Source organism: Eleginops maclovinus, chromosome 17, assembly GCF_036324505.1.
Source record: "Eleginops maclovinus isolate JMC-PN-2008 ecotype Puerto Natales chromosome 17, JC_Emac_rtc_rv5, whole genome shotgun sequence".
Lineage (NCBI taxonomy): Eukaryota > Metazoa > Chordata > Actinopteri > Perciformes > Eleginopidae > Eleginops > Eleginops maclovinus.
The window spans coordinates 10242383-10264553 of record NC_086365.1 but is presented as its reverse complement, the minus strand read 5'-3'; the positions used below and the strand labels follow the sequence as shown (position 1 = coordinate 10264553).

Sequence of the window (22171 nt, the reverse complement as noted above, 5' to 3'; positions counted from 1 at the left end):
TTCATACACTTATAAACTACACTTACTTTCAAAGTAAAGCACGAAGTAAAACAATATTTTAGTAGCTTGTTATTATCTATGCTGTCATTTCACCTGATGTCATCATAAAAGCTACTTTCTTATATATTATTTGTGTGATAGGCTTTCTCAAAGCACCAGTCTGACTATAAAAAACCCCAGGTGTTACGTGTTAAGCAGCTAAATAGAATTCAACCATAACTTGTGTAGGCTACACCTGAGAGAAAGGCCTATTAAGGAAGTAAGTTCACACACACAAAATAAAAAAATATCTTATTGTTTTTGGTCACCTGTTTTTTTTTAGTACAGGCCCTACATAAAACATCTCTAAGAAATGTATGTTCACTTGCACTATAGTTGCCCAGTGTCTTTATAGTCACTGAAACTGTCATCATCATTTTTGGGGACAGGGTCTTCTCTGCCAATGCTCCCACACTCTGGAACAGTCTACCACTCCAAGTCCGCTCTGCTCAATCCCTGCCCATGTTCAAAAAGCACCTCAAAACATTTCTCTGCACTAAGTCCTTTGATCCCTAACCCCCACTCCCCTTTTCCCCTCCCTATTTGTAAAGCGACCTCGGGTACCATGAAAGGCGCTATATAAGTTGAAGTTATTATTATTATTATTATGTCATAAATAATATGTCCAATGTCATCACATGATCTTAATTATCCCTTGTGATACTCACTAACTGGATTAGGTAACTTGATTCTTTGGATATTATAATACAAAGCCATGCAGCATACATACATGTATTTACTCATACACATTTCTTCATATGGTCAGCAGAAATGGTCAAATGGAGCCAAAAGAGAAGGAAAATGATTTGTGGCTGATTTTAAATACCTACCTATACATTTAGTTCCTTCTTTGTCCCACAGACTGCTACTTTTTTCTACTTCATTAAGCCACAACATAGATAACATATCTATCAATATCACTATGATAAAAGTATACATTGAAGAGGTTTGCATAAAAAGGAAGAAATCGAGGGGGTTTAAAGAGGCTTTTATTTAGAAGAGGGCATTAAAACGCACCTTTCATAAAAGAAAAATCCAAATTGTACATCACACCTTTATGTGGTCCAGGAAAAGAAAAACACCCTTTTAACTTTTATCTCAACAATTGCTATTTGATTGCCTCATTTGGGTTAATGTTGAATTCATTACAGTTTGCCATTATTGTACACAAACAAAATCACTCCAGTTGATAAAACATCGCAGTATCAAAGGCTGGAAAATATGTGCAAGACCTCTAAGCAACACACTGCTTGATTACAAATAAAGAAATATCCCAAAGCCCATGCATTTCCTCACATTACCAAAGTACTGTAAGTGCAAGTTCCCCTGATATGATGTTGACGTTTATGTTTTGTGTGGAAAAAAAAGAGAAAGTTGACAAAAACTATGATTCAGCTGATTGGAGATGTGAAGAATAAATGCTGCTGCAGACGGGGCCAAACAATCCGGCATCACTCTGGAGAAAATGACATCACAGCGTCATACAGCAGAAAATAACAACAAAGCAACGTTTAACAATCAAATGTTGCACTCCTGGTTGAGAAGCATGACTTGAAAGCTGTAAAATAAAGAACTCACCAATCTGGGCCTTCGATGAGACTTACATGTTAGGGTCTATCAGAAAAGAAAAAGCACATACATACAACACATTACATTTAATTCAGCTGATGCTTTTATCCAAGGAAACTTACAATAAATATGATTTACACTTAACTTAAAAAGGTTGGACATTTACATTTATTTATAACTATTTTTTACACACAATTTCGCTAAACCTCACTCACCCCAGGCATAGTGTTTCACCGTCGGACCATGAGTGACCTTGCAGGTGTACTTTTCTCCTTTCTGGGGTGTGAAGGGCACGCTCTTGGTCAGGTGGAAGTGCCAGTTCTTCTTGAAGGCCAGGTCAGTCTGCTTGGCGTTGCGGAGTTCCTCATCATCCTTCATCACCTCGATCGTGATGTCTGGGGGGTGGAAGCCGCTCACATGGCAGATCAGGGTGTTATCCTTCCCGAACTCTGCTGGGCCATAGCTGTACACCTGGACCTTGGGTGCAGCTAGAGGCAACAAAGAGACGGAAGTTAAGCCAAGCTATATTCTCTAATCTCAGTGATAATCACTACCAAAATGAAAACAGTTTGATGTTAAAAGGTAAAAAAGTTAAGGTAAAACAAATAAAACACATTTGAATTGTTATTATCTAAAATATAATGTTATTGTTTGTATATACATTTTTTGCCATGTATTTATCAAAGTCTAAAAGAAAGCAAAGCAGAAGATTCCCACCGATAACAAACACGGCTGTCAAACTGTCAAAACTGAAACAATAATAATAAAAAAACTGAGAGGACTTCACTTCAAAAATGTGAGTTGTTGTGGTGCAGGAAAAAATAACAAGAAAATTAAAATGATTTTTGTGTTGTTCTTTTCTTACAATATACACACATTTCATCACTTGAAATATCATTGATATATGTCATGTAGATTGTTGAGGAGCCATTAATAATGTAAAAATGCTTACTGGTGGGACACTAAAGGACAAATAAGAAACAAAAGGCACTCAAAAATAGGGAAAACAATAATGAAACAATTCATCATGGTGACTCACCAAAAAAAAAAGATAAAATAAATGTTATAAAGTGTTATCCTCTGTCTATAAACACATATGTTATCAGTATTTTTCTCATGGGAACTATGTGAGGTTTTAGACATGATTTGGAATTTCCCCCTCGGAGTTTTGTTTGTGAATCCTGTGCCTGTATAAAACCAGTGGAGGGCGCATTCATAGCCTAGCTGATATTACAGGAAATCGAAACTTAATTCGGATTGTTGAGGGGAAATTCCGTCGAAAAAAAATGACATACATTTACAATATTTCTCTTTTGCACTTGACTCTTATTCCAGCTTCTGGAGATATTTAAGAAGCAGGTTCGAAATATAAAATATACACCTTTCTGTTTGCTTGCATTCTGTTTATTAATAGTATATCCGTATTAGCTTGTATTTTTTATACTAAATAGTATATCCTTATTAGCTTTTATTCTTTGTGGAAAATTATATATCCTGATTAGCTTTCAAAGATGACTTACTTGAGATACAGTTTATGGTATTTTACAGTAAAAGAACAAGATTTAAGTTACAGCCTCAAAACAATTAGTACTTACTGTGTTTGGTATCCTGTGCAAATGTGACAGCTACAAGAGCTGCTACACACAAGAGGAGCTTCATTTTTGAGACGATTCTTCTTTTGTAGTTTAATAAAAACTCAACAGCCTAAGACAATGTCGTGTGCCTTCTCCACTGTACTGTAAAGCGAAAGTATTCAGCTTGCCATTTATCGAGCGCTCTAAGACTGCCCACTACAGGACCACAACCAATCATTAATTTACATTGCACTGTTGCCAGGGAAACTATATCTAACCAGGTTTGGTTCTTTATGGACAGGGGAGTTTTGTGGTAACTCCCTAAAGAAGATATTCGCTACCTTCTGCTGCTTACGTTTGTTTAAAAAATATGAATAGAAGTACTTTATTCCTGTAGCTTAAAGAAGATTACAAATACAAATATGTTCATCATATTAGATATCATGCATTATTTTGTGCTGAATTAAATTTGAGTGAAATCCCTAAATTACAAGGCAGTATTCAGTCAAGTATTCAGCTCCTCCTCTGACACCGGTCCCATTTGAGTGATAACACTGAATCAACAATAATAATCCAATAATATTGTAGATACAGTATTTTTCGGAATGGGCGTTGTACAGAATAAGTGCTACTTTACTTTTGGTACTTTAGGTAGTTTTTGTTGCTAATACTTTTGTTATTTAACCTCAGTGCTATATATTGTATTTATACTTTCTAATTAAATAACCAGAGTGCTGAAACCAACAATGGTTGCTATCAGAGTCAGACATCCTTTATTAGTCCCACAGCGGGGACATTTACAGTTGAATAGCAGGTTAAACAAAAGACACATGAAATAATAAAAGAGCAAAGCACACATAAGTAAACAACCATGGCTTAAAAATGAGTAACAGTCATTTCAGTAAACTAAGTGACATAGATGGCGTTGAAGTATTGTGGCCTAAAAATAATTTAAATTGGGACATTTATAAAAATAAGTATTTTTCAAATATGTTATCAGTTATGCTTGTTTTGTGAGGTCAAAAGTAATAATTGACCCTGTGTGATCTTGTGTCTGCCTCCCTAAATGAAGTATGAGTAACTCAAATCCTCATTCTACCATCATCCCTTTTAACAATCACCTGAAACGACCTGTATTTGAACGCATGAAAATAAGTAAAAAGGTTCTAGCTCTGAGCATGTGAAACTTGTTATTTCAAGCTTTGTTAATGTGTCATGTTTTTATGGTTTTGGTTTTCCCCTGCCTAACACGTGATTTTTTCATTGTCCAAAGAGAAACTGAAATCAAACATCAAAAAATGTTTGGATAGGAGTGTTTCTCGGAATCAAAATGTGTTTGTTTAAAATACACACCAATATCAAATCACAAGTAACACAAATGTATTATCTTTACAAATCATTTAAATGTCTTGAACAATAAGTAATCACGATAGGCATTTAAATGTTTTCAAATGAAAGTGTAATGGCATTTTCTTGGGATTTTTGTAAAACTAAGCTTTGTTTTTTCTATTTTTTGTGGTTATTTGACACTCCATAATGTGTCAAGGTGCTTACCTGGCCATTTTGTTTTTATTGCAGAGGTTGTTGTATTTGAGCAAGGCCCTTATCTCACCCTGCTGAGTGGTAAAACCTGTTTTGAGTCACACTCTTAACTTAACTCGTTTACTTTAAAACACTGTATTCCGTAAAACAATTAATAATCATTGATAGTAAATGTAATGTGTTATCCCGGTGTTGCCCAACCTCAAACTGTGTTATATTATTAACAATTCGCTTTACAGCAATGTTCATTGTTATTGTCAATAAAGTTTGCTGAGCAAAAAGGGCTTGATTTTGTTTCACTCAGTTCGTTGACGTCACTTCTGCGCAGCCTCTTTAACCCCAGTGTTTCCGTCTTCTCTTCTCCTGAATCCACAGAAGCTACCTTTCTTTATCTAGCTGAGAAAACGTTAGAGTAGCATAATGAGCACCGAAAAATACCCCAGGACGTCTATTGAAGACGACTTTAACTATGGCACGAATGTCGCAACAGCCAGTGTCCAGATACGGATGGGTAAGTGACATAATGTTTGGGCCGTGGTGTTGACATCACCTAGCCTCGCCAGCTAACGCTAGCTTACATTACGTACTGTGGAAATAGCTATTATGGCTATGGTAACAGCCATATATTACCTCGGGATCCAACATTCTGCACGTTTTCCTCTAAAAACATCCTGGTTATTTTCGTCATAATGTACATTTTACATTTATATTTAATGTATATGCCATTCCTTGCGCACTTAATGTAAATAATATCCTACTTATCCTACTACTGGCTGTAATGTGGTCCTTCATAGTAAGTGTTTATTTGTCAGACAGTCTACAGATTTGATTTTTTTACGGTCAACGTCTATATATCTAACTTTTTAGTTTAGTTTTAATTTTAAGATGTTTATGTTTGTTTATTTAAATGATATGCAAAGCCTTTGTCCAAACATGGGTCTGTAACTAACAATGTTCCTCATTTAGGATCAATAAAAGTGTTATTTTCTAACGTTTGCTTATGGTTAGCAAAAATCATTACAGTGACAATGTTGTTAGCATTTATCAAAGTTGATCAAATCAAAAATAAATGTATATAGCCCAATGTCTCAGTGGACTTTACATAAGCAAACAACATTGTAAACAATAGAGTGTAAAATACAAATGAATTAAGTTGCAACTAAAGACAATAAAATACAATAAAATGTAGGAACCAGGAGGATGAACATCGGGAATGATCTGAAGCTAGCTCTTACTAAAGGCTTTGTCAAAATGGAAGATAATTATCACCTGATGTGGTCGGCTTGAAGGAACCACACATTACCGACCGTAACGATACCATTTACTTACAGGTCTTAAAACATATCAAGCTATTAATAGTGCTTCACATCTGGTGGTATTTACTCATAGTTACATAAAAAGTGTTTTCTGGTTTAAAAAAAACGAGTTGTTTCTGTATTACTGTTCCTAAATTGTTGTATTTGTTGAACAGACTTCCTGAGGAAGGTGTACACCCTGCTGAGCATGCAGATTATTCTGACCACAGCCACCTCTGCCCTCTTCATGTTCTCTCAAACCATCAAGGACTTTGTCCACACCAGGTGAGGATGGTCTGCTATATGTAAAGATGAAAAATGACATGTTTTGGACCCATGAAAGACTAGGGAATCATGGGCTTTTCTTACATGCAGTTCTATATCCATAGTTTTTTGTCCCACAAAAGTGAATATTTATTTGTTTGCTTTAATTCAGATAATCTCAAGAGAAAACTATTCTTTCTATTGCTTTCTTTCGGTGACAACAATGACAAACAAAACAAAGTTAGTTGCTAAGTAGGCTATTATACAACAATATCCAAATGCATACCTGGTACATTATGAAAGATAATTTCACACTGAAAAAACCACATATTCCCTTATTTACGGCACACATGTATAGTCAAATATCACACACGACTTGTGCTGTGATCAGAAGGTTTAAATGTATAATGTATATCGTGCAGTGTGTATGTATGAAGCTGGTGTTTTTCTGACTGATTTTGTTTCCTCCCCAGTCCTGCTGTGGTTCTGGTTTCGGCTCTAGGCTCTCTGGTTATACTGGTGGCCCTGGCCGTGTACAGACACAAACATCCTGTGAACCTCTACCTGCTGGCTGTGTTTGTAAGCCTTTTTAGAATATCAGTCTTTAAAGTAGTTAATTGTTTTAGTTCTGTAGGCTGTGTGTAGACTTTTCATGTGTTTAAACGTTTCGTTTTGTGATGGTAGATTAGCTGCTGATAGACGTGAATCTTTACATTAGCAGGTTATTATAACTCTGGTTAGCGTGTGAGTTTCACTTATTGTGTCTTCTTTTCAGACTCTGCTGGAAGCCATTTCTGTGGCCACAGCTGGTACGTTTTTATTTATTTTATGATTCTGTCAGTTTCCATCTTTTTAGCCTGTTTTGAGATTGTCTCATAGCAGGGTTTTTCTTTCCACAGTGACTTTCTACGAATACTCTATTGTACTGCAAGCCTTGTTCCTGACATGTGCCGTGTTTGCTGGACTGACAGTTTACACCTTCCAGTCCAAGAGAGACTTTAGCAAAATGGGCGCAGGGTGAGTCACGGCTGCTGCTCGGTTGTTTTACCTGCAGTATCCCTCCTCCAGAGGGAGCCTCTGAGTGTCTGAACTGTGTTTGATCTGTTCTCTTCCTTACAGACTGTTTGCCTGCCTGTGGATTCTTATCATTGCAAGCTTCATGAGGGTAAGTGACATCAATGTGTAATCTATTTAGTATTTTAAAAAATCAAAGAGAGGCTAGAAGAAGCTTGCATTCAGAAAAAATAATGCACTGAGGGAGTTGTCGGCATGTTGCTAAAGTAAAGAGTGATCCAACAGGGGAAACAAATAAGCAAAACAGAGAAAAACAAGAAGTATACAAATAAATAAGAACAAATATAGACACACAAAAACTAAGAAAAGATATATATAGAGTTAAGCAAAGCAAAGCAAAAAAAAAGATAGAAAGTAGCCTTGCACACAAAAACAGACACTAAATATGATACACGCTCAGGAGTCTACATATTTACCTAAGGTGTGTGTTTTTACTGCAGTTTGCCTCTGAATAAACCTCATACTGCACTTGCACTGCTACTTTCACTACTGTTAATGCAATGTAATTTAATCTGAACACTTGACCGGAGCGCCACCACATTACCTCTTACCTGCACACCCCCCACACAATACAAAGGAAGCTGATCCCCTCTATTACTCCCAGTATTTACATTTAGGTTTACTATATCCTGTCTCATGTTGACTAGATGTCTTTACCTCATCTTCAAAGTGTTCTGCTGCCTAGTTCCACCAATAGTGCTTGGGTACTAAAAGAGAAAAGAATCATGATTGTCAAATTTGGTACCATTTTTTTATTAATTGCCCAGCCTAAGAGTGGAAGCTGTAGTTCAGGGTTATCCAACTACTTGAGGCCATATACTGAAGAACGCTGTCTCACAAATAGCCAGTCCATGTTGCTCCCCCTCTTCATGCTGACTCTGTGCTCCCTGCAGTTCTTCTTCAACAGCGACAGCGTTGAGCTGATCATGGCTGGAGCCGGCGCTCTGGTCTTCTGCGGCTTCATCATCTACGACACCCACCTGCTGATGAAGCAGCTCTCCCCCGAGGAGCACATCCTGGCCTCCATCAACCTCTACCTGGACATCGTCAACCTCTTCCTGCACATCCTTCGTCTCCTGGATTCCATGAAGAAACACTGAAAAGTGCACTTTACCCAGCTCACTGGAAACCCACAGATATGCCTGTTATGTGATTGTGTTTATGTAACTTGTTTAAGTTGACCAAATATTAGATTTTAAAGAGGGAACCTGTCTGTGCTTGGTGAATTATTTGAAGGCGTCTGCATTACATTCCTCTGTTAGTCTTATTATAGCTAATCCGGCTTTTCATATTCAGTTAAGTAGATCTATATCGGTGAAGTTTTGTTACGTCTGCAACCAAAAATATACACATAATATCAGAAGGGTGCTTACAGTAAATGTGCATTACCTGATTTGATATAAAGCCCACTAGCACCCCCGCCTGGCCTATTTGCAGCTCACTTTGAGTTTTTAACACTATTCACTTCAGCAAGCGTTACTCAAACGGGGAAATATTACATTAGTTAGGGATTATTTTCACAGCTGGATTAATACACAGTTTAAGCATAATGCACCTATATTGCACATAGAAAGCCAGCATTAGAGTTATCTTTTTCATGGGTTTGTTGACAATAGGATTAATATATATCACCTGGCTTTTCTGTTAAAATATTGAGATATATACTATAAACTATACATGAGTGTGATACATACACCTTGACCTGGACAGGTTTTGTGCTGTAAGAGTGAATCACAGATGATAGAAACATATTTTGCCATAAAGGGGCATTAGTGGACGCTGTAACAAATTTAGAGTGCATTTATTTTCAGTAAGTTTTGCAGAGGGGTTTCATGTCTATCATTACATATTTTCTCAAACTGAATTTAAACTACGTGTTAATGTTGTTACATATTCAGCATGAAGATGACACATTGTATATTCAGTTTACTACAGTGCATTCCTGGGTTTATTAATTTATCTCTGACTGTACATATTTTAATATTGTAAATGTAACAGTGTACAGTTTAGTACTGTATTTAGTTAAGAGGCAAATTTGAAGGATTTAGAGAAATACTACACAATTCTGTACCTCCATGTAATCAGAAGAATTGGGCAATAGATAAATATTATGAAGATATAAAACTGTAATTTATGGAAGATGTTTCAAACTACAGTTGTGCATGTCTTGAATGGGATGTAATCGACACTTGGTTTTGTACTGGACTAACAGCAGATTTATGTCTTAATGTTGATAGTGTTTTAAAATGAATAACTGCTTTCTTTTTTGCCCTGCTACAAACTCTGCTGTTTAACATTCTGTATGGAGCTGTCACAGTGATGTGAAAATAAAAAGTGCCGTATTTTCCAAATGGGAAAAAGTATGGGGGAAAAGTATCCTAGCTGTGTTGAATATGTTGATTTGTTTCCATTTATTTTTGTGTTTTTCTTGCGTTTTGTCTGTTTAAACCTATATATTCTAATGGTGTCCTATAAATCAACAGCAGAAACAATGAACTTCTGAATTATGACTTAAGTCACTATTTTTAAAAACCCTGCAGATGACTTGCCAGATGATTACCTTATTCTTTAAAATAATGTAAAGGATATACTGTACCAGCTGATTTAAGTGAGTTGAAGAGACTTGCTGTGACTGTCAATGGAGGGTTATACCTAGCTTTGTTGTCGAAGTAAAGAAAATAATATCTGGATGAGGGTGAATCTCTTAAAATATTTAAAATAACAAACCTGAATTTGTATTCTCACGAGAGTTACAATGAATGCAATACCCCATAACATCATTAGAACATAGACAAAATGTACATTGGTAAAGTAAAACATTTAAAACTTAAAAAAAGGTACCCATTGATAAATCAGGACACAAAATGTAAATAATTAAACATTAGTAAAGAATATTCACGGAATCAGAATACCTTTATTCGCCCCACATAGGGGAAATGTACATCGTTACAGCAAGTAGAGTGCTAAAAATAACTTAGTATCACAGAAAATATACATCCAAGTAACACCATTTACAAAACACACGTTCAATCTTAATTATAAAATATAAAGAATATATGGGGTTTTATAACTTTAGACATTCGCCATAAATAGGAGTAGAAACATTATGATTTATAAACAACATGCTTTGAACGCAGCACAGTTGGTCTACTACCACTTCACCCTACGTCATTTCCTTTTGAAACCATCTCCGAGAGTTTGGTCCAAGATGGCGTCAACGCAGTTAACGGATGAGGAGCTTTTCTCCGAATTAAAGCGCTTTGGTTTCACTCCAGGGCCGGTTACCGAAAACACTCGCCCGGTTTATCTGAAGAAATTGAAGAAGCTTCGCGAGGAGCAACAGCAGCGAGGTTCCAGAGCCGGTAAAACCCGTAACAGCGGGGCCATCCACAGCAGCAGCGGTGGAGGCAACACGGCGGGATCCAGGCCAGCCAGCCATGACGTCACGCACCTGAGCTCCAGCAGGAGACCGGGCAGGAAGTCCTCCGTCCTGGGCTTCAGTTCCGACGAGTCTGACGCTGAAACTCCACTGAAAAGAAAAGGCCTCAATCAAAGCAGAAGGGCAGACAGGAGCCCTGGGTTTCCACAACATCCGATGATAAGGCCGACAACACCGAGTGTAGCTACCAAGAGTCAGTATGGCGCTACGCTAAATAGCAACAATTCTTCCCCGGGTCCGGGCAGACAGAGGGGAGTCTTGCTGGGCTGGGGAGTCCGGGCCAGATCGAGCCCTGAGGCGGAAGGGCGGGATTACGACGAATCGGGGGACGACGATGATAATGAGGGGGAAAAAGAGAAAAACTCTCGCTCTTTAAATGGCTGTGGGGCGTCTCACTTAAACACTAGCAAGCTAGCTGGGGATTACTCAGACTCGGACGAGGAGGAGGTTGGGGGCCCTGGTGTCGGAGACCAGCAGCGGGAGAGGTTGGAGCCTAACGTGAGACGGAGCCACACCAAAGCGGAGTTTGCTTACCACGTAGTGGGCCGAGGGTCCCAGACAGGAGGGGCAGCCAGACAGGTTAACCCGCCTGAGGGTTTAAATATGGTCGGGAACCGGAGGGAGGAGGGGGAGGGAGGCGAGGGGAAGAGAAGGGATTCAGACACGCCGGGAGGCTTGCGGAGCCACACCGTTTCTCCCAGGAAGACCATATACGTGTCCCTCGCCGAGAACCATGGAGGAGAGACCGGCAAAAACAACCACGTCGACGGGGAGGACGGAGCTTACAGAAGCAGTAGGTTCGCCATTGGGTTGAGACCGCGCTTCTCCAACTACAGCAGTCTGTCCCAGACCTACAGGAGCAACCACTCCAACCACACTGCTCCCAACCACTCATACAGCCAAGCGATGCTGAAGCAGAAGCTGTCTGTGCCGGAGGATGAGCTGCTCCAGCAGTTTAAGAGGGAGGAGGTGGCCTCCTCTGGAAGCTTTAGTGCTCACTACCTGTCCATGTTCCTGCTCACAGCAGCCTGCCTCTTCTTTCTGCTGCTGGGCCTCATGTACCTCAGGATGAGGGGCTCTGGGTCCTCGGAGGTGGATGAAGTCAGTAAGTATCTGACAACATGAGCAATTTAAGCTTGTCCATTGTTTATCCCCTGAGTATAAAGTATGTATAGCTCTTACAACAGGTGGCCTCCTCTCCACAGGGGTTGTGTGACAATAATTGAAAGAGTGTGTTCTGTGTAAACAGAGCAGCTGAACACCTCACATCTAAGCCTAGTGGCACTTACAACAATGATCAAATTGTATATCTGAAGAAATGCTAAAACAAAACAGATTCAGTCTAGTACCATGCATTTAAAGTAGTTTCAGCACAGAGGACACACATTTCTGCTCCCACAGCTTGTTCCTTGACAAGACATCAGCCTGCAAAAGATCACTTTTTATGTTACTCCCAGGTCTTTGACTCTTGTAACCAGTGACGGTATTTTAATTACAAACGTAAGGCAAACATAGATCACTGTGCACAATCCTGTTTTAAATCTATTCTGCCTGCAGATGCAATCACTCACTAGATTTCCTTCATAATTGCCAGAGCCAGATATCTGACAGGAACATTTTCCATAACTCTTTAAGAAATGTGTTTCCAATTCTGGCGCCAAACACACTGTAGACGGTGCTGTTTCTGTTGTGTTTGTAATGAAGCAGTTTACCATCTTTAGTATCCCAAACTTACACCGTCTTCCTTGATCTATGGACAAATACAAATGTCTAGACTTTCCTGCACTTAAACAACTTAAAGAGCGAGTCCACAGGAAGTCTGACGGTGCCAAGTGTTGCCCAAATCTACAATTCAACAAGTATACAAGGACTCTTAAACACACTAAGTGCAGACTTCCAGGGTGTCAGCTTGGTGTGCGAACTTCCTACCGATGATTACCAGTAATGCAAACCAAAGGTAATGTTAACCAATAGTAGTAATGCTCACATGGCTAAATTAAAATACAGGTTAAAGTTTTAAAAAATGGATCTTTTTAGAATCTGGAATTATTTGCACATGACAAAATGTTGTGCACATGCTCAAAAATGCACCTTTCTGCCAGTTTTCTCACAATGTTCTGTGTTTTTAGTTGAAATACAACGAATATTAACTCAAACGGAGAAAACTCCACATTGCACCCTTAATTTATCAATCATTTGGTTCAATTTGCAGTATAAATAAACAGCCATATTATCATATATCACGTTTCCTTCAGCATTAAGTAGGAGCATCATGTATGTAGATAGTGGATCATGTACCATTTGTACGCAATATATTTCAAACTCACAACCATTTTTTAAAGCTTTACTGAAAGTCCCCCTCACTCCCTATGATTCAGCCGTGAATTAATTAATGACGGTTATGATCAATGTAGTGCGGTAGCAGTGCTCCAAGGGCCTTCCTGATGTGGTGAGCTTTCATGTCCAGACACTGACTCACAAGTGATGTCTGAACTACATTCACATTCCACAGTCTCCAAACGTGCCGTCCTATTGTAAAACACCAAGTTTTTCCTTCTACTACACCAGCTTTTTAAATGTGTGCTGTGCTAGATTTAGCGTTTGAGTGCTAATGTTTCCTCCTCCCTCTCTTTTATTGCAGTTAAGAGCCACCCTTTTGGCAGCCAGTTTGACGAGTTGTATGTAAGTATATTCTCTGACACCCCACCTTTAAGTGCTTTCAGGCGACGTTTGTGTTCAACATATCGAGAACAGGAAGTGTAATGTCAACCGTAATCCTGGAATAAGGTAGATAGTTCTCCTTTGTTAATGAGTTCCTGGGCTAAAGTAAACTGTCCCAGAAGCAGTGCTACCCACCTTGCTTCCAACCTGGGTTGGGTACCTAAACCGATACAGTATACTACGTTCATAACACAGTGCAGCCCCCTGACACATATGCAGGTGAACATTTGAGTGTTCAGTTTTTGACAGTTATTTAAGTGTGTCTTTTGTGAAGAAAGGTTGGCGAAGTGCGTTCCTTCAATACGTTCTGGTGCTTATTCTCATTCTTTCTGCAGCCACTGCCTGTATTATCCAAACCTCTCATAACTTTCATTCATAAAACATTAAAACTGTGATTTGTATTTATTGTTTGCAGAACAAGACGGAGAAGGACCTGATCCTCAAGCTGCTGCTCAACCTGCATGACCACCTGGCCCAAGTCGCTGGTAGCTATTAACTCTGCACTACACTGTGTGGCCGCTCACTGACTGAACAACGAGCTATACGAAGGACATTAAAGCATTTATACGCTATATGATGTGCACAAGGTTTAAGGAAATTACATTTTCAAATGAGCAAGAGATTTATCAATCAGACAGAGCATGGGAAAGCAGCTTTAATATGATACATTTAAAATATACTGGGAACTGCAGGCCATACAGCTCAGTGTGGTTATAAAAAGTGCTTATGGCTACATAATCAATATTTATTGTGTGTTTCTTCACTGACTGTGTGTTATGTATTGTGATTGTAGGTCAGTATGACTGTGGAGACCAGCAGCATCTAAACCGGAGTCTGTCCATGGCCGAGGCAGCTACGTATCTCCGGGTACGTTCACACGCATCTGAAACTGCTGTCTGTCTAACTGTCACATATTTCACCCTACACACTAATATTTGAATTATAAACTCATCCATCCTTTTTCCAAACCCTGTGTCCAGATCAGGGCCACAGGGTTAAATCCATTGAGGGAGGAATTGTTTGTGTCTTTTTGATAATACCAGTGGATGTTAAGGAAGCTGTGGGTTGTAACGGTATACTGGTATTATCATAGACCAATCATAGATCTCCCTATGGCTGCAGAACCAGTGGAAACATCAGCGTAGTCACTCATTTGTTCCACTAAGCCGCAGTGTAAGCAGCCACTTCTGTCACATATTTCACACTACACAACCAGGTTTGGGCTCCATGATGGCCTTGAAAGTCTCAAAATTTGAATATATGTGAGCTTGTCTTTTAAGGGTTGCTTTGAATCACTACAATAGTGTGTTTTACGTCTTTTTCTTTAGATTTTAAAAAGTTGAGTCTGAAGGCAGGATATGAGCGTGGTGCTGAATTACAGTGGAGAGAAAAGGAGGCACAGTTTAAACAAAATACTTGTAGCATCACTTTTCTATTTTCGCTCCAGATGATAGATCTTGCCCCATAGGGAGATTGGTTTTCACTCCAAAGAAAACATATCCACACAGCAACACAATTGTATACACAAACCATTTATAACACAAGGTCTCAACCAAGACGTTTTTTCCACATTTCCTCTGCCTGTGTGTCTCTGCAACTTAGGTTCAGCTACCAGGTGTGCACCATTCACACTTTGACTATGACGCAAGCGAAAGTGGTGTTTCCTCTCAGCGAATGCAGGGCTAATAAGGAATCAAAGAGAGCATGGAGCGTTATGAGAGGGAAAGCTGACCTAAGCCCCACATGTGGAAACAGATTTGTACTCTTCCTCTTATCGGTGCTGTGTGTTCCTCCCTCAGGCTCAGAATCAGGAGTTCGATGGCTTCATTGAGACCTCTCTGGAGTGGATCATCCGGACAGGCCAGGATGTTGGGATCAGGTAACAAGAGATATCCATACTCATGCTGATCACAAGCCTGTAATGGGACATATTTACTCACTCTGCATGTGTGTGCGCAGGCTGACGGGGCAGGTCGCTGACGATCCTCTGACTGATGTGTCTGAGATCTCTCGGCTGGAGTCCTCGCATCCCAAGATGCCCTTCACATGCCGCTTCCGCCGAGCCTTCCTCACCGTCATCAGCAGAGTCTCCCTCATTGCAGTCGGTGAGTTAAGCCACAGGTCATTAACAACAGCAGGAGCTGAACTGTGCAGTGTAGATCACAGATAAATAGATTAGATTGATAAGTGTTTCAACACCTGATACAGTCGTCTGGCCAGAGTCACCAAAGATGACTGAGTGTCACTAAAAGACAGTTTGAAGAACCGGGTTTGGCTTGTAAATAAAGTAAAGAATAAGAAAACAAAAAGGACTTTGTTTTTCATGATTCTTTTTAGATCATTTTAACATAAAACAACTAAAACTACATTGAGAAACACAAGTATCTGTTTATTTGGTAAACATGGAAAAGTCAGATCTTTTTAACTCAAATGATTTTCCTCATGACACATGTTCAATACTTTTATCAATTATTCTGGTCTGCTGACTTTCCTAACATTTTATCTTAGGTTTTTTTCAGATTTCAAGGAGATAAAATATGTAAATGCACTGTCGGACCTTTTATCTCACACATTCAACACGTTTTCCAAAACATCAAAGACAGAACCAAGGAATGGACTAAAAAGGGGCTTAACCATCTGTTAGTATTTGAATTATAAACTCATCCATCCTTTTTCCAAACCCTGTGTCCAGATCAGGGCCACATGGCTAAATCCATTGAGGGAGGAATTGTTTGTGTCTTTTTGATAATACCAGTGGATGTTAATGAAGCTGTGGGTTGTAACGGTATACTGGTGTTATCATAGACCAATCATAGATCTCCCTGTGGTGGCAGAACCAGTGGAAACATCAGCGTAGTCACTCATTTGTTCCACTAATCCGCAGTGTAAGCATTATTTAGTTGCTCTGTCTTTAATCTGTGGATCCTGTGTGTGTCCATGCAGTGGTGGGCTGTGTGTGGAGCGTGGTGTGCTACATGAGGTACCGCTGGAGGAGAGAGGAGGAGGAGACCCGGCAGATGTACGACATGGTGGAGAGGATCATCGGTAAGGAACAACATGCACGCACCACACTGACTACAGCAAGTATTCACACACAGATTGGGAAAACGTTATATAAGTTAAGACTGAACGCACTGAAAAACTGATGAAACTATTGGCTTTGTAACTAGTCACATTATGATTTAATGACTACTTAGACATAAAGACATTAAATGATATACACAAAACATTATCTATTTATTTGTATGTCCTGGTGATTTCTCATGCTTTTATCCTTCTTCCTATTGTTGTTGATTAGATGTGTTGAGAAGCCACAGTGATTCTTGCCAAGAGAATCAGGACCTGCAGCCGTACCTGCCCATCCCCCACGTCAGAGACTCCCTGGTTCAGCCTCAGGACCGGTCAGTAACACAACACTCCCACAGCTTCAACTTCTGTATCAGAATACAGATTTCAGCGCGTAATTATTTATCAGGCGTTTAAAAAACTGTAATGTTCTACAGAAAGAAAATGAAGAAGATTTGGGAGCGGGCTGAGAAGTTCCTCGCAGCCAACGAGTCCAGGATTCGGAAAGAGACTCAGAGGATCGGGGGAGCCGACTTCCTGGTCTGGAGGTGGATCCAGCCGTCTCTCAGTTGTGACAAGACCATGAACTCTAAAGTCTGGCAGGGAAAAGGTAACACATTTTGTCTCTTAGCCTCACTGAGCATTTCAAACTATCGTCGTCCTCCCGGTACGAAATGTCTCGTAAACAACCTTCTTCTTAATTGTAACTCGTACGTAATCGTCCATGCCGCATTTGCCATTGATCTCTTGCGCTGACGCTGTAGTAGGCTTGTGCCTGTGAACCAATCAAAAGCAAGCGCAGGTGAAGCCTGTTTTAAGTATTCGAAATTGAGCGTTGTGAACTTAATCAGATCCGAGACCCTCACTGGGATTCGTCCATGTTCACTGATGCTGTGTGTTCTGATACACTAATCAAAGATTTGTCTCTCCTCTTCAGCTTTCCCTCTGGACCGGAGAAATTCCCCTCCCAACAGCCTGACTCCATGTCTAAAGATCAGAAACATGTTTGACCCGATCATGTGAGTATCTGGCTCTGCTGCTGGTTTGACCCACTGAAGAAATGAACTTCCGGTTTGTAACCTCTTCGTGTTTTCAGGGAGGTTGGGGAGAACTGGGATCTAGCCATCCACGAGGCCATCCTGGAGAAGTGCAACGACAACGACGGTATCGTCCACATCGCTGTTGACAAGAACTCCAGAGAGGTAAGTGCTGTCTTACGATGTGAAGTCAAACCTCTGATCTGTCCGCGGCAGTGATGTCACTCCCTGCTTCTTGCTCTCTCCACAGGGCTGCGTCTACGTCAAGTGTCTTTCTGCAGAGCACTCAGGGAGAGCCTTCAAGGCACTTCACGGCTCCTGGTTTGATGGTAAGTCCCCTCTCGTGTGTCATTTCCACTGTGTGGTTTAGCTCGACTAGTCTCGCCTTTGGTACCAGGTCCTTTTCTCAGACGATGCACCACTTAAAACTGCTGCATCATCTTAACATGACAGGCAATCTGTCTCGTGTTGCGTTGTGATGAATCCCCCTTGCAAAATCAGTCTGCAGTGTTTCTCCTCCAGCTTGTAACAACTCAGCTTTCTGCGAGCCTTGAAAGATGTAGTACTAAAAAGACCTTGGTATTCCCTGTATATCTATCTATTTATAAAGTGCTAAACTGCTAAACCTTCAAACCAACATCAGAACCTCTTTGGCACTACGTATGATGAAAAAAACCTCCACATTTTCTCAGTATTATTAAGGGCACGGATGCAGGAGTATGTAATCACCATTAAGGTGCTCTTTCACACTCACGATTTCCATCTGCATCAGTTAGCAGCTAAAAGTACTGACAGTATGTTTACTGGAGGATTTGAGGAAACGACAGTAGCTTCAGACTCGCTGGTTGAGACGTTTCTCCCCCTCTGAGATATAATGGACAGAGTGGTGCAGGAATAAGTCCTAAAACCTGGAAATGAGTTAGCCTTGTAGCACTTTCGGTTCCCCTGTATTAGGGCTGTGCAATCGAATTTTGATCGTGATTTCGATTTTTGGGTCAAACTAATCTCCAAACTGATATAATCGAGTTGAAACGATTAATTTGGCATTTTCCGTTGTCTATGGTAGGCCTAGAGATTTCTGAAAGAGACGCGCATGCGCAATTCAGTCCCTCCCCCAAAGCATTCAACGCGGCCCTGCTGACTGGCTCTCAAAGCAGCTGTAAAGGGAAGGATGCGAGTTGTGTGTGTGTGGTGACCCGCAGTATTCAAAAAACAGCGCGAGTGGAAAGTGGCAGAGGGAGGGCAGCCCCGTTAGATCGACAAAAAGGGTAGAACAAGTACTCTTGTCTGGAAAGTTCATTTTGTGTAGTAGGCTTATCTTTTTAAGGGGAATTTTAAAAATTCTCAGTTACAGTGAGGTTTGTTTTGGAGAGAAATGCTGAATAAATGCACTGTGTTTTCAAACTTCAAAATAATCGTTTGAATAATCGTGATTTCAATATTGACCAAAATAATCGTGATTATGATTTTCTCCATAATCGAGCAGCCCTAACTACTGTCTCAAAGCTAACGTTTTTTTGAGTGAGTTTTTGGCTTGATATAAGGTTGGTGAAATTTCAACACATTGTTTAACGACATAAAAACCCGTCGGATTAAACGCCATCACATGTCCGCTTTTGTCTTAGCGGTAGTGACGCCCAGCTGTGTGAGCGTCATGTAGTTTGTTTATAGCCTTATCTTTAGCGCTTTACCTTTTGGCTATTGAATTACTCTTTATAAATGATAGTGTTGTTAATGTGTGGGGAATATCCAGATGAACAAAAACGTGCAAGTATCATAAACATGTCTGCCACAGAGCTTATTTCCTGCAATATTATGAAATCCCATTGACTTTTTCTAGAGGTCGCCGTTACGATGCCTACTCCTGGGTCAAAAAATATTATAGCCATCTATTGAAGGGCAGTGCAGTGATTGGTCAGTGATAGGCTCCTGCTTTTGCTTCAACAGGTAAGCTGGTGACTGTGAAGTATCTGCGTTTGGACCGATACCACCAGCGCTTCCCGCAGGCCCAGGGCTGCAGCACGCCTCTGAAGGCCTCCAGCCTCCACCTGAACACCACAGGCACCATGAACACTATGCCGCGCCTGCATCACCGCGGCGCCGCCAACTCTTCAGGCTTCTCATGAGAAACAGCATTTGATATAACCGATCTCCTCTGTGCCCTCCCAGCATGACAGCACCAGTCTGCTGCTACTCCTTCACTGCTTTTTAAACGGGGAAGACTCCAGTCTGTTGTCTCGGGAGAGCTTTTTTTTTTTTTTTCCCATCATGGGATCGCAAGAGAAGTTCAGTGCAGTGTTTGTTTTTCAATAATCTTTGTATTAAAATGTCATGAATTCAACTAAGGAAGCAAAGTTCTTCTGGGATATTTAAGATGTGTGCAGAGACTCCAACCCTCCCTCCTTCTCTTCCACAGTCTAACTGACGTCATGATGGAGTTCATTTGGAAATGGCTGCATGTATGTAAGCTTTCAGTAACAGCACAGTGTGGGTGTTGTGTTCTCGATGATGTTCCCTGTTATTATTCTGATTATTATTATTATTATTATTTAGTCAAGCGAGAAAGGCATGGACAGACTTGTAGAGGCTGTGCTGTAAATACATGTGAATGCTGGTGCAAGCTTTATTACATCCTCTGTATTAAAAGCAAACCATAAGCTCAAATTTCTCTTGCTGCTCACATCTGTATCCAGAGGCTACAGCAGCACCCATAGCAGAGCGGGGGTAACTGTGGCGATGCTGACTCAGCCTCTGTGTTGTATTCCATGTATGGCCTTTTTCTCTTCCCTTTTGTCTTTGATTTTGTTTAAGCATCCAACTTTTGAGTGCTGTGACATAATCAGGGAGTGTTAACAGTCACCTGAAGCTTTCTTCTCCAGATATAATCCAATATATTCCCAAATTATTCTTGTTTTTTTTTAATTATGTTTATTATTTACCTCTTTCAAGTTGGGTCATTTTCACTGTTAGTGTGTCCCCTTGTATTTCCAAACCTGTTCTGAGCAAGTGCTGTCATCTCTGCGTGTAAGTGTGTGTGTGTGGGTGTGTGTGTGAGCGACAGACAGACAGACAGACCAGAGGAGCACAGGATGTTTCATGTCCAGTTTACAATCTGCTCGTCAAGTGAGACGGATGTTTTTTTGTTCATGATAAAACCTGATGCTGTCACTTCTTCTTTGATCAAATCAGCCATATTGTAATGATGCTACCACTCTCTTATCAGGAGTACTGTGAGGATGTCGACACCTTTTAATCCCTAATATTCCACCCCCCCTGTAAGGAGACTGTACTGAATTACGGATTCCTGGTTGCTTGTGTGTTCTTACAGCACCTGTGTATTCAGAAAAGTTGACAGACAGATGTAATTTTTTTTTAAATGCAGTGTATTGAAAGTTGGATTCAGTGTTTGCAGTGTGAAATTGTACAAATGCACATTTCAAATGTTCAAAAACAACCCAACTGTGCCTTAAATTTGTGCTTTTTAAAAAAAAGATAAAGACTGGCACTGCATTGCTGGAGAATGTACTGGATTTAAGAAATGATTAAACTGTTTAAAGGGTGAGTAAGGCCTGCCATAGATGTAATTTTGGTAGAGTTTGACATCTTCAGATTTTGGTATTTTGTAGCAGTTTACTTTGATATTAAACCAAATGCTTCTCTCTATTTATTATTATTTTTTTAAATCAGCTGTGGTGATGTACTATTTTAATGTCACTAGACCAGTTACACACGTGTCATAACTTTTCTTTCGAGGGTCGACCTTACATCCACTTCCAAACAATTGTCAGGATGTGTAAAATGACAAAATAAAGTGAACACTTTCTGAAATAAGCAAGTCGATAGTGCATCACTGTAATCTATTTTTGTACGTCTCAGCCCACACTGACTAACGAGGCTGAATGTAAACGTTGGTTACACGTGATGGCACTCCTCCAGCCTTGTGCATCACCTTTTTAAATGCATCCTAAACGAAAGCATTCTTTTCCTCTGTATTTTATGTAAACACTGTACATTGATATAACTGTAACATGTACTATTATATGCAGCTTTATTTCCATTGCATTGTATGTTCGGAGTATCCCTAACCTGCTAGCCAGAGGGAGGGAGGTGTACAATACTACAGACATTTAAGAAGACACAGACGTTTTAATGTAATTTGTCACTTGTACAAACAGTTCAAATTAAAGGTTTATTAGGAGTTTTTAAATTGTGCTTGTTGTGCTGGTTTTATGTGCACACGTGGGTCAGGAACATTCTAGATGCAGCCTGTGCTTTAGCATTTACTCTATGACAAAGCTGTTTTGAGTTTTTAATATACAAAATATCTCAAGTTTTAAATAAAAGCGTCAAATTCCTAAATACGTACCTCAGTTAAAGGTGTTACTAGTTTTTGTATACCCCCAAAACTTCATTCTTTTGGCTCTGATATTTTTGCTGTATTTAACTCCAACCAACTCTCCTATCTATAGGCCTACAAACATATCTGCCAAACAACTAAAGCTAAAATAGTCAGCCAAATAAAAGTCATATTTGTATATATCATTAACATTG

General features: G+C 39.9%; 3 protein-coding genes across 3 annotated transcripts; 2 read left to right on the top strand and 1 right to left on the bottom strand.

Moving 5' to 3' along the window:
- Positions 1–1011: 1011 nt before the first annotated feature.
- LOC134879014 (beta-2-microglobulin-like) lies at positions 1012–3430 on the bottom strand. Its single transcript, XM_063905231.1, has 4 exons — positions 3204–3430; positions 1824–2096; positions 1618–1653; positions 1012–1495 (listed from the first exon to the last, which is right to left on the bottom strand). Exons 1-3 carry the CDS (start codon positions 3265–3267, stop codon positions 1640–1642), a joined length of 351 nt encoding a protein of 116 aa, XP_063761301.1. The 5' UTR covers positions 3268–3430; the 3' UTR covers positions 1012–1495; positions 1618–1639.
- A 1587-nt stretch (positions 3431–5017) lies between these two features.
- On the top strand, positions 5018–9733 carry tmbim4 (transmembrane BAX inhibitor motif containing 4). Its single transcript, XM_063905803.1, has 7 exons — positions 5018–5235; positions 6196–6304; positions 6757–6862; positions 7059–7092; positions 7183–7300; positions 7403–7448; positions 8251–9733. Exons 1-7 carry the CDS (start codon positions 5145–5147, stop codon positions 8455–8457), a joined length of 711 nt encoding a protein of 236 aa, XP_063761873.1. The 5' UTR covers positions 5018–5144; the 3' UTR covers positions 8458–9733.
- Positions 9734–10529: 796 nt separating this feature from the next.
- On the top strand, positions 10530–21451 carry lemd3 (LEM domain containing 3). Its single transcript, XM_063905737.1, has 13 exons — positions 10530–11901; positions 13438–13478; positions 13933–14002; positions 14311–14384; positions 15317–15396; positions 15477–15622; positions 16461–16562; positions 16816–16918; positions 17021–17193; positions 17521–17602; positions 17680–17785; positions 17871–17949; positions 19568–21451. The coding sequence occupies exons 1-13, from the start codon at positions 10566–10568 to the stop codon at positions 19744–19746; spliced, it is 2571 nt and encodes an 856-aa protein (XP_063761807.1). The 5' UTR covers positions 10530–10565; the 3' UTR covers positions 19747–21451.
- Positions 21452–22171: the final 720 nt, after the last annotated feature.